Source organism: Symphalangus syndactylus, chromosome 13 (genome assembly GCF_028878055.3).
Source record: "Symphalangus syndactylus isolate Jambi chromosome 13, NHGRI_mSymSyn1-v2.1_pri, whole genome shotgun sequence".
NCBI classification, from domain to species: domain Eukaryota; kingdom Metazoa; phylum Chordata; class Mammalia; order Primates; family Hylobatidae; genus Symphalangus; species Symphalangus syndactylus.
Genome location: NC_072435.2, coordinates 21,056,463 through 21,069,224, shown reverse-complemented (window position 1 = coordinate 21,069,224; position 12,762 = coordinate 21,056,463). Strand labels below are relative to the sequence as shown.

General features: G+C 45.6%; 1 protein-coding gene across 4 annotated transcripts; it reads left to right on the top strand.

Moving 5' to 3' along the window:
* Positions 1-1,887: 1,887 nt before the first annotated feature.
* On the top strand, positions 1,888-12,075 carry ZNF530 (zinc finger protein 530). Of its 4 annotated transcripts, none has more exons than XM_055239845.2 (3): positions 1,888-2,145; positions 6,260-6,389; positions 7,672-12,075. In XM_055239845.2, exons 1-3 carry the CDS (start codon positions 2,116-2,118, stop codon positions 9,309-9,311), a joined length of 1,800 nt encoding a protein of 599 aa, XP_055095820.2. In that variant the 5' UTR covers positions 1,888-2,115; the 3' UTR covers positions 9,312-12,075. The 4 variants fall into 4 exon arrangements, with proteins under 4 accessions (XP_055095820.2, XP_063471386.1, XP_063471387.1 ...); XM_063615316.1 differs by having other exon boundaries at positions 1,896-2,145; positions 6,263-6,389; XM_063615317.1 differs by lacking the exon at positions 1,888-2,145 and adding an exon at positions 2,154-2,785.
* Positions 12,076-12,762: the final 687 nt, after the last annotated feature.

Here is a 12,762-nt window from a genome sequence, read left to right as displayed (position 1 = left end):
GTAAACTTTTCCAGAGTCAAGCCAAATGTACTTATAGACTTATATATGAGTGCACTAAAAAAAGCAAAGTAAGTCTATGTTCAGTTCAATTAATTATGTTCAATATTCTTTTTCTTTTTTTCTCTTCTGAGACGGAGTCACACTCTGTCACCAGGCTGGAGTGCAGTGGTGTGATCTCGGCTCACTGCAACCTCCACCTCCTGGGTTCAAGCGATTCTCCTGCCTCTGCCTCCCAAGTAGCTGGGACTACAGGCGCATGCCACCACACCCAGCTAATTTTTGTATTTTTAGTACAGACAGGGCTTCACCATGTTGGCCAGGCTGGTCTTGATCTCTTGACCTCATGATCCACGTGCCTCGGCCTCCTAAAGTGCTGGGATTACAGGCATGAGCCACTGCGCCTGGCCTAGCCACAAGATTATTAATAGTTGTGACATACAACGTTTTGTGTCAACTTGCCTGCATTAAGGGCTACCCAAATAGTTGGGAAAACCTTAGTGCAGGATATGTCTGTGAGAATGTTTATGGAAGATATTAGCATTTGAGTCTGTAGGCAATGTAAAGGAGATCTGGCCTCATCAGTGTTAGGGGCCAACATCCAATGCTTTGAGAGCCAAGATAGAACAAAAAGGCAGAGAAAGAGCAAGTTACTCTCTTCTTGCCCTGGATCATCCACCTTCTTCTGTTTTCCAACATTAAAGTTCTTGGATCTTGGGCCTTTGGACTCTGGAACATACAAGAATGACCCTCACCCAGTTCTCAGGCCTTCAGCCTCCAACTGGGAATTTCACCATAGGCTCCCTTGGTTTTCAGGCCTTCAGATGCAGACTGAATGATACCACCCACCTTCGTGTTTTACCAGGTTGCAAAAGGCATATCCTGGGACTTCTTAGCCTCCATAACTGGATGAGCCAATTCCCATAATAAATCCCCTCTTGTACATCTGTGTACCCTACTGGTTCTGTGTTTCTCTGGAGAATCCTGACTAATACAATGGCTTTCAGTAATTTTCATTTCACAACCGTTTTTCTGAGATGATCTCAACTCCCCATGCAGGCACTGTCCCTGCAGTAACAGTATCAATGATCAAAATTTCCCATCAAGGAGGTGAAAGCTAGGTGTCCCAAACCTTTATTCTGGTATTCTGGTGTCCCCTTTGCACAAGTGCTCTGACTCTGAACACTACAGACACTGTTCTACTTTAAAATGGCATATGCTAAGTGACTCTTCTGTTTAGAAAGTTGTTACAATCCTAAAAGAAGCATATCTAAGAATATGGAGGAAGAAATATTATATGAACACAACACTGTTCCTTACAGGGCTAGACACACTCACTGATTACACACACAGGCAGGAGAGGCATTTTCTGTGAGACAGAATTCCTCTTTTCGTCCCAGCTTCGGTGCCATCTAACGGATGTTTTATCATTCCTGTCATGGCTCTATGTAAACTCTATTTACCTTATTCCTTACTGAGCATAATGAAACTCACAAAGCTGACTCTAATGTTCTACTCTACATAAATGTGTGGAGAAAGAAGGTAATGTTTACTAGGCTCTCGCCAAGGGTAGAGGCATTTTGTATCTGAATAACTCTGACTACCTAGGTGACTACTTGTACACAATACCCTCCAAAAATCTCTGTATGGTACCTTAAAAAAGCAGCGAAGCTCCTCCCTGGTCCAAGGAGGCTGGAGACACCACCTCTCAGGCTTCGCCTCCACTTTTCTCCATAGCTCGGGGCCATTCCTCCCTGAGGTCCAGGAGAAGGGCGACCTCTGCCAGTCCAGGAAGCGGTGAGAACTACATTACCCAGAGGCCCGTGCGCCAGGCGCTTGGCGTGGAGCCAACGAGGCCCAGGGGAGGGACATTTCCGCTCTGCCCAACTTGTCGGGGCGGGACTTCCGGCGTCCTCCCTGTGGCGGGCACTTTGGCTTGTGTCAGTTCCATCCGCGGGTGCCGGATCTGGATCTAGGTGCTCACAGCGAGAAGGCGCGAGGAGAGTCGTTTTCTCAGCTGCACAGCTGGGGCCTGACGGTCGCCGGCGGTGGTGACAGCTTTGTTCGTGTCTCCCCCCGGATCGTCCACCGCTCCCGGCCCGCTCCGCCCAGAGTCCGATGGCGGCGGCACTGAGGGCCCTGACCCAGGTGAGCGGTGCGTCCTCCCGGCCTCCTCTGCCCTCCCCACCCGAAACTGAGGGGCGCGTGAAGGGTTTTCTGCAGCCCGGACCGCACTGTCCAGCACAGTGAGGCGCTGGTGCTGGGTCTCGTTTCTGGTAGTGTGGCATGGAGCGGGAGAGCGACACGGTCAGGGAGCTGCGCGGGCAACGGCTTGGAGCTGCGCCTGAGCTGGGAGGCGGGGAGACCCAGGCCGGCCTCACGCGTGCAGGGAGCAGAGGGTGGGGCAGCGCTGCGCTGCATTGGCCCCACTGAGTTTCACCAGCACACTGAGGGCCACAGCGCGTAGGACAGAAGAGGGGCACGGCCCCAGTCACGCTTCTGAAAGTTTCACAAAAGCTGTTCAGAGGAACGCGCTGGAAGGGCAGTGATGATAGCAGGCATGGAGGGACTTAGTCTTTTTACGAGGTCACAAAGCTGGTAAAAGCACCAAGGACTGACACCCAGATATAAAGCAGTCATCCCAGGACACCTGGCTCTGGTGTTGCACACTGGAACCAGAAGTCCATGGAACCACACTTTGGTCACCTGTCTCTCAGAACATGTTTCCTCCCACAGATTGCCACTAGTACTTATAAGTCCATAAGAAGCACTTGAAGACCCTACAAGCGTAAGTGGAGGAAATCCAGAAGCTCACCGATTCCAGCAATGGGATCTCTAGGATTGGGACTGTGGTGACCTGGGATTCTTTACTTACCACTTTTCCAGGCTTTGAGCCTAGGGACTCTGAACAAAAATATGTTCAGGGTGGGTATTATATGAGGTGGTGTCTGTTGCTGGCAAATAATAGGATGAATGTGGAAGTTTGTCCCAGAGATAAGTACAGGTGTTTGGAGCTGCTTGGAGGTGAGGCTGAGCTGGTTAAGAGAACCTCAAGTCTCATTTCCTTCTCATGGGAACAGAGAGCAGAGGTACAGGAGTTAGAAACTAAATGGCTGTCTCAGATGTCTTTGTTCTGGAAATGATGGCAGCAATGAAGATTTGGAGCAGAAGAGGGAGGTGATCTTCCCCAGGCCTCATGAGGCTCCTGTGGCTGAGCACAGACAACAGACTATGGGTTTAAGGGAGTTGGTAGCAATACCAAAGAGGAAAGAGGAGACTACTGCAATAGTCCAGGTGAGTGTAGATGATGTGGGCCAGAGTAGTGGCCACAGTGTGGCAGAAATGGTTGAATTTTGCATTGTAGGCCGGCTCTGATTTTCTGGTATTGGGACTGAGAGATAAGAAGGGATGACTCAAGGCTTTTTGAGTTTAGCAGCTGGAAGCATAGAAGCTCCATCTACTGGGAGAGCCAAGTAGATAGTAGGATTATTTTTCACTCAGGACATCAGGAATGTGTTTTGTCCATGTTAAAAATATGAGATGTTTTAGAGAATAAGTAAGTAGCTATATCAAGTGGCTAGGTGGACACACAGGTCTTGGACTCTGAGGAGGGGTGCAGGATAGAGACTTCTACAAAGAGTGGAGGATAGTATTGAACTAGGATGGAGCCCTATGTCTGTTAGGCCATTTGCATTACTATAAAGAAATACCTAAGGCTGGGTAGTTTATAAAGAAACAAGGTTTATTACAGCTTATAGTTCTGCAGGCTGTACAGGAAGCTTAGCGCTAGTCTCCACTTCTGGTGAGGGCGTCAGGAAGCTTCCAGTCATTGCAGAAGGCAAAAAGGGAGCCAGCAAGACAGGAGGGAGGCACCAGTCTCTTTTTAGCAACCAGGTCTCATGTGAACTTATTACTGTGGGAAGGAGGACTATGCCATTCATGAGGGATCCACCTCCATGACCCAGATAACCTCCCACTAGGCCCCACTTCCAACACTGGGGATCACATTTCCAGGTGAGATTTGAAGGGGACAAATATCCAGGCTATATCAGTGTCTTACCTTGGGTTGATAATGAAATAGCCTATATTGGTGGCTTAAACAACAAAAATTTGTTTCTCACCGTTCTGCAGGCTAAGAAATTCTACATCAGGGTGCCTCTAGATTGACTTATTTGTGATGGGCTGCTTCTTGACTTGCAGTGGCTGCCCTCTTGCTTTGTCCTCACATGGCCTTTCCTGGGAGGGAGTATGTAAAGAAAGCAAGGAATCTCTTTCTTTCTATTCTTACAAAAGCATTAATTCCATCATGAGGGCCCCACTCTTTTGACCTGATCTAAATCTAATTACCACCCAAAGATTCCATCTCCGGATACTACCACATTGTATTAGGCTTCATTGTGTTAGTGCTTCAACATAAGCATTTTGTGGGTGGGCATGGGACAGAAACATTGAGCCCATAACATCATAGATCCCATTTAGTAGTGGGATTCCTGGTCATGATGATAATATTAATAGCAGGCCAGGAAGGGGAAGGGTGGGAGCCACAAGAGGGTACCATACTTGGGTATCTGGATGGATGTTGTGGAAATCACAAATACAGGTTATAGAGGGAAGTGGCCCTAGGAATAATATAGAGAGGGTACCACCTTGGCAGGTGGCCAAGGGTTATGAAGGATGAGTGAATATAACATGGATGTGGAGCCTGCATTAGTCCATTTTCATGCTGCTGATAAAGACATACTTGAGACTGGGAAGAAGAGGATTAATGGACTTGCAGTTCCACATGGCTGGGGAGGCCTCACAATCATGGTGGAAGGCAAGGAGGAGCAAGTCACATCTTCCACATGGATGGCAGCAGGCAAAAAGAGAGTTTGTGCAGGGAAACTCCTCTTTTTAAAACCATCAGTTCTTCTTTTTTTGAGATGGAGTCTTGCTCTGTTCCCCAGGCTGGAGGGCAGTGGTGAGATCTCAGCTCCCTACAGCCTCCACCTCCTGGACTCAAGGGATTATCCTGTCTTAGCCTCCCGAGTAGATGGGATTACAGGCGTCCGCCACCACACCCAGCTAATTTTCGTATTTTTAGTAGAGATGGGGTTTCACCACATTGGCCAGGCTGGTCTCAAACTCCTGATCAAGTGATCTGCCCGCCTTGGCCTTCCAAAGTGCTGGGATTAGAGGCGTGAGCCACTGCAACTGGCCTTAAAACCATCAGTTCTCGTGAGACTTATTCACTATTGCGAGAACAGCACAAGAAAGACCCGCCCCCATGATTCAGTTACCTCCTACTAGATCCCTCCCATGACACATGGGAATTGTGGGAGTTACAATTCAAGATGAGATTTGGGTGGAAACACAGCCAAACCATATTAGAGACCTAGTGGGATTTCAGACAAGATGAGGTTAAAGCCAGACCTAATGCTTTACTGCTGTATGGCCTCACCAGGATCTTATGACTGGCTCCTATGCCTAGGGAGTTTCATGCAGGCTGGTGGATCAGTTTAGGGGCAGAAGTAGTCATCTGGGAGCATCACTTAACCTTGGGTGGAGGGCCACTAGGCAAGGTTTTGAATGAAGGGTAGCAAGACAGGAAGGCAGTTACTGTTTAGTGCAGTACAAGTTGGAAAGGGCCATGTGTATCTGAGATATGTATGTGGTTCTGGGTGGCTGAGGTTGATGAAAGGAATAGACTCAGGTAGGGAGGGCTTCAGAGCAGGATATGGGGCTGCCTGTGGCAGTAGGACCATCATAGGTCTGGGCAGTCCTGGAACTTGTTTGAATTTGCAAGCACTTTCTAGATGTCTTGTGCTGAGTAACATAGGAAGGCAGGAGAGATGCCTGTGTTGTGGGATCGGGGTGGAGGTGGCTGAGGGAGTGAGTTGGGTGAGAGAGGTGTGGTGGAAAGTGTGATGCACATATGAAGATGGAGTGTGAGCTTTTGTTTCATGAGTCTGGACATTGAGGACATGAGGGTGAAATGTGAACCCAGACCTTCAGTTGTGTTTGGGAGCCATGGTCTGAGGGATTCCAGGAGAATTTATAGACAAAGAATGTGTCTGTCGGTCCACCTGCCTGTTGTTGCTGTGGGAGAACACAGTGACCAATGAGACCATGAGGAGAGAGTGGGCATCAGTGGCATCAGGGCCTGCTGTATTCGCTGAGGTGGGGAGATGGGGAGGAGGGTGAGCCAGGGATGGATGTTTGGGGAATCAACTTGGGGTCCTAGGAAAGATGCTGATCATGGAATGAACTGTCCCCATCATAGCAGGGTTTTGTAGCCTTTGAGGATGTGGCCATTTACTTCTCCCAGGAGGAGTGGGAGCTCCTTGATGAGATGCAGAGGCTCCTGTACCGCGATGTGATGCTGGAGAACTTTGCAGTTATGGCATCCCTAGGTAAGGCCCTCCTATTCCTCCTAGTGTCCTTTGTGGGTCTCTCCTTTTCCCCTGTCCCTGAGGCAGCTCTGTCATTTCTTCAGTTAGACCCTGAGCTCTACAGACCTTCCCACTTTCTTGGCATATGTATTCTGAGGGACATCACCAAGCAAGGCACTCTCAGACTGTCCTAACACCTGTTGCCTCTAGGCATGCAGTGAAGGGTCTGGGAGACAGGATCTTTCTTTCAACCTAAAGGATTTGTCCTTGCCTTCTCCATGACAGGATGGCTTTGTCCACTTCTAGGATGCTGTTTGTTCCATGTTCTGCCTTTTGCTTCTAACTAAAATCTTAAGCTGCCTGTTTCGGGAATTGCAGGCATCATCGTGGTAACTACTTAATTGGTCCATATGCTTTTCATAAAGATCCACCTGAAAGATTTTCTTGTAACATTATTTTTCACTGCTGTAGTTTGTCATGTGCTGAGTTGCTCTGTGCCAGTGCTGGCTGTGCACCTCTCTGGTCTTCCCTTTAGGGCTTGCATCTTATAGGTCCGGTATAGTTGCACAGCTGGGATTGGGGGATATCTCTGGTTGCTTTACAGGGTGCAAAGAGCAAGATAGTCTCAGAGGAGGCTGGCCCTAATGAGTGACAACTAAGGGAGGGCAAGACACTAGGGCTGTCTCTAATCACACCATAAACCTGTCCTGAGTTCTCAGTGATTGGGTGCCAATTCCATAGGACATATATCATTTCTATCTTTTTTTTCTTTTCTACACATGTTCTGATTTTTATTTCATCCATGACTTCCAGCCCTTAGCTGCTCCCAATTTCTGGCCTCCATGTGTCACCTGTTCCTTTCCAGTGCAACTTCTAGAGTGTTCTTTAACACTGACTGACCCACATGTAATATGTTGTCAGATGTGCACATGTTTTTAAATAGTCCTTTCACACCTAGTATTCAGTTCCCATGGGTTTCTACTGGGCCTGGACACCAATAATCTTCTGTGCAGTGTACTGAAGCCCTCTCTTCTCATCAGGGGAGGAGGTCCTGATAAAAGCTTTTGGCAGAATAGTGAGTCAGAGACCCTACCTCTTCTTTCTGAGTTGTGCCCCATCTTTGTGTCTTTCATCTCATAAGGCCTCCCTTGTTCTGTGACTTGTAGAGGCTTTTTTCCCCAAATTGCCACCAGCTCTCATACCCTAAAAACATTTTCTTGGACTCATTCTTTGACACACATTTTTGATATAACTTCTCACACCATAGTAAACCTGCATTTTCTCGGCATTTCTCTTCTTTCAGGTTGCTGGTGTGGAGCAGAAGATGAGGGGGCACCTTCTGCAGAGAGCGTTTCTGTGGAAGAACTGTCACAAGGCAGGACTCCAAAGGCAGATATATCCACTGATAAGAGTCACTCCTGTGAGATTTGTACCCCAGTCCTGAGAGACATTTTACAAATGATTGAGCTCCAAGCCTCACCCTGTGGACAGAAGTTGTACTTGGGTGGGGCATCAAGAGATTTCTGGATGAGTTCAAACCTTCACCAGCTCCAGAAGCTTGATAATGGAGAGAAGCTCTTTAAAGTGGATGGGGACCAGGCCTTATTTATGATGAACTGCAGGTTCCATGTGTCAGGAAAACCCTTCACGTTTGGGGGAGTTGGGAGGGACGTTTCAGCCACCTCAGGACTTCTCCAGCATCAGGTGACTCCCAGCATTGAGAGACCACACAGCAGGATTCGACACTTGAGAGTTCCCACTGGACGAAAGCCTCTCAAATACACTGAATCCAGGAAATCTTTTAGAGAGAAATCTGTATTCATTCAACACCGAAGAGCTGACTCTGGAGAAAGGCCTTACGAGTGCAGTGAATGTGGGAAATCCTTTAGTCAAAGTTCTGGCTTTCTTCGACACAGGAAAGCACACAATAGAACAAGGACTCATGAATGTAGTGAATGTGGGAAATCATTTAGTCGCAAAACTCACCTAACTCAACACCAAAGAGTTCACACTGGAGAAAGGCCTTATGACTGCAGTGAATGTGGCAAGTCCTTTCGCCAGATATCTGTCCTCATTCAGCATCTACGAGTTCACACTGGAGAAAGGCCTTATGAGTGCAGTGAATGTGGGAAATCTTTTAGCCACAGCACTAACCTCTATCGTCACAGGAGTGCCCACACTAGCACAAGGCCTTATGAATGCAGTGAATGTGGAAAATCCTTTAGCCATAGCACTAACCTCTTTCGACACTGGAGAGTTCACACTGGAGCAAGGCCTTATGAGTGTAGTGAATGTGGGAAAGCATTTAGTTGCAATATCTACCTCATTGACCACCAAAGATTTCACACTGGAGAAAGGCCTTATGTGTGCTGTGAATGTGGGAAATCATTTGGCCAGAAATCTGTCCTCATTCAACACCAAAGAGTTCACACCGGAGAAAGGCCTTATGAGTGCAGTGAATGTGGGAAAGCTTTTAGCCAAAGCTCTGGTCTCTTTCGACACAGAAGAGCTCACACTAAAACAAAGCCTTATGAGTGCAGTGAATGTGAAAAATCATTTAGTTGCAAAACTGACCTCATTCGACACCAGACAGTTCACACTGGAGAAAGGCCTTATGAGTGCAGCGTATGTGGGAAATCTTTTATCCGAAAAACCCACCTCATTCGACACCAGACCGTTCACACTAATGAAAGGCCTTATGAGTGCAATGAATGTGGGAAATCCTATAGCCAAAGCTCTGCCCTCCTTCAGCATAGGAGAGTTCACACTGGAGAAAGGCCTTATGAGTGCAGCGAATGTGGGAAATCTTTTACCCGCAAAAATCACCTCATTCAACACAAGACAGTTCATACTGGAGAAAGGCCTTATGAATGCAGTGAATGTGGGAAATCCTTTAGCCAAAGCTCTGGCCTCTTAAGACACAGAAGAGTTCATGTGCAGTGAATGTGGGAAATTATTTTGTCACTTTTTTTTTTTTTGAGATGGAATTTTGCTCTTGTCACCCAGGCTGGAGTGCAATGGTGCAATCTCAGCTCACTGCAACCTCTGCCTCCTGGGATCAAGTGATTCTCCTGCCACAGCTTCCTGAGTACCTGAGATTACAGGCACCCACCACCATGCCCAGCTAATTTTTGTATTTTTAATAGAAACAAGGTTTCACCATGTTGGTCGGGCTGGTGTTGAACTCCTGACCTCAGGTAATCTACCTGCTTTGGCCTACCAAAGTGCTGGGATTATAGGTGTGAGCCACCATGTCTGGCTTGTTTTGTCACATTTGACACAAGATTTCCCAAAGAAGAAAGGCTTTATATATGCTCTGAATGTGTTTTTGTTTGTTTGTTTGTTTGTTTTAACTTGGTATGACAGCACTGGAGGCTAGCCTTTGAGAAGAGTCTTTTCTGATGTGACTCATGTGTCCAAACATCCATGGATTTCCCATAAATGTGAGGTATGTGGGAAGCATGTGTAGCTATGTTGTACTCTAAACCTGCCCAGGGACCTTACCAGATTCATGTCACTGCCAGTTTCTGCCCCTGAAGCCTTTTCATCTCTACCCCCTGGAAGACCCACAGAGTGTGCATCAGTCACCACCCCAACATGCTCAGGGAGGCAGACTTCTTCCATTAGTTGGAGGAAAGCATGAGTAGTCTAAGCTCTTAGGGGGGTTTCTCATTTCCTCCTGTGGCTACATAGTGCATGTAACTACCCCAGTGTTGGCCCCAGGACCTGATTTGAGTTCTGCTGGCAGCTTTCAGAGGATTGCCTTTTTTGAGGACATTGTTGATCTCAGGCGATGCTTCTGATGAAGCACTTTTTAGCTTCCACCACGTACCAGGAACTGCCTGTTAACTGGCTTGTGCAATGAAAAAGGCCTTTTGTTTAAGTACCTTTAATCTTTTAAGTTGTATTAACTGTGGAGTAGTTTGGAAACATAATAGGACTCTGTCAGCTTAAAAGGGTATATAACATTTGTAGGGATTCAAATTTTGTTTGCCTCAGAGGGGACAGTATGCTGACAGAATATAGCTTTTGCTGCATTTTTGGCCTATTTTGCATTGTTACCAAGGCCTAGGAGACACTGCAGGGCTTTCTGGCTCTGATTTTTGCCTGCATGTGGGCTCAGAGGTCATTCTGCAGAGGGGGCAGTTGTGAAAACTTCCATCGTTTCTGGAGACAACACGAAGTTTTTCTTGTTGAGTGAGGATATCACATAATGCCCTGCAATGTTTAGAATCCCTTAGTGAGGTCCTATGAAGGAGCTGTGTCCCTTGAAACACAGAATTCAGTGAGCTAGTGTCCCTAGCTATAAAACCATAGGGCTGGAGCAAAACATAATTGGTAAAGAAACGCTGGGTTGAATAATAGGGAATGGAGGAGACTGCAGCAAATTAGATGGACTGTTCCTCATATAAAGTTTCATCCAGCCGGGTGCAGTGGCTCACACCTTTAATCCTAGCACTTTGGGAGGCCGAGGTGGGTGGATCACAAGGTCAGGAGTTCAAGACCAGCCTGGCCAAGATGGTGAAACCCTGGAAGGCTGAGGCAGAGAATTGCTTGAACTTGGGAGGCAGAGGTTGCAGTGAGCCGAGATCACACCACTGCACTCCAGCCTGGGCGACAGAGCGAGAGTCCGTCTCAAAAAAAAAAAAAAATCCATTCAGGCCAGTCACAGTGGCTCATGCGTGTAATCCCTACACTTTCCGAGGCCATGGCATGCAGATCACTTGAGGTCAGGAGTCAGAGACCAGACTGGCCAACATGATGAAACCCCATCTCTACTGAAAATACAAAAATTAACCAGGTGCGATGGTGCACATCTATAATTGCAGCTGCTCCGAAGGCTGACCCACCGAGAACAGCTTGAACCTGGAGGTGGAGGTTGCAGTGAGCTGAGACCACACCACTGCACTGCAGCCGGGGTGATGGAGTGAGACTCTGTTTCCAAAAAAAAAAAAAGAAAAGGCCGGGCACGGTGGCTCACGCCTGTAATCCCAGCACTTTAGGAGGCCGAGGCAGGTGGATAACCTGAGGTCAGGAGTTCAAGACCAGCCTGGTCAACATGGCGAAACCCTGTCTCTACTAAAAGTACAAAAATTAGCTGGGTGTGGTGGCGGGCACCAGTAATCCCAGCTACTCAGGAGACTGAGGCAGGAGAATCTCTTGAACCTGGGAGGGGAGCCAAGATCGCGCCATTGCACTTCAGCCTGGGCAACAACAGTGAAACTCTGTCTCAAAAAAAAAAAAAAAAAATTATCCACAAATCTTCCAGTGACTATGACTGCAAGATCACTGTGTGCAGAAATCTCTAGAAATGTGTGTCTTGTAGCTCAAGTTATTATTAGAGACAACAAGGGTTTTGTGGATTCCTGTAGCCTCTCTGGCCTGTTTACTTCAAGGCCATTGCTGCACAGACAAAAAAAAAAAAAAAAGGATGAAGTCAAGAGAGATTCAGTTGTCCTTGGTGTGGCTTTAGTGGTCCGGTAGCAATCCTCTTAACGCTGATGGAAATGGCCTTCATTGCTCACCTGTATTTCCTGCCACTGAAGCAGGTCTGCCTCTACGTGGCCTGGGGAGCTAGATGGTAGAGTCAATAGAGACTTAGTAAACCAGACTTTTTGAAGTGTCAATGACCGAGATTGTTAATTGCATCCATTAAAAAAAAATTTTCAAGTTATAATTGATATGGAATAAATTATATATATTTAAAGTGTACAACTTGATAAGTTCTGACATAAATGTAAACCCATGGAAGCATTGTTGTAATCATAAGAATGAGCATATCTCATCTGCATATTTTACTTTTGCTCTTTTATAATACATTCCAGAATATGCAGGCAACTTTTAACATTCCTTTACAATTGATTGAATTGAATTTTCTGGAATTTTATTTTAGACATCATAAATGTGTATTTTTTTGTGGTTTTATTTATAAAACTTTTTGTGGTTTTATTTATAAAACTTCACTTTAGGTAAGGGCCTGAGGTTAACTTTGGAGGTGACAGATATGTCCAACACCATTGATAGGGTGATGATTTCAAAAGTGTACGTGTGTGTGTGTGTGTGTATAATATATATTATATTTTAGATATATAATATATATTATATATTATATATCTAAAATATAATATATATTACATTTTATATATCTAATATATATTTTATATATAATATATATTATATATAAAATATATATTATATTTTATATATATTATATAATATATTTTATATTATATATTATATATAATATATATTTTATATATAATATATATTATATATAAAATATATATTATATTTTATATATATTATATAATATATTTTATATTATATATTATATATAATATATATTTTATATATAATATATATTTTATATTTTATATATTATATTTTATATATA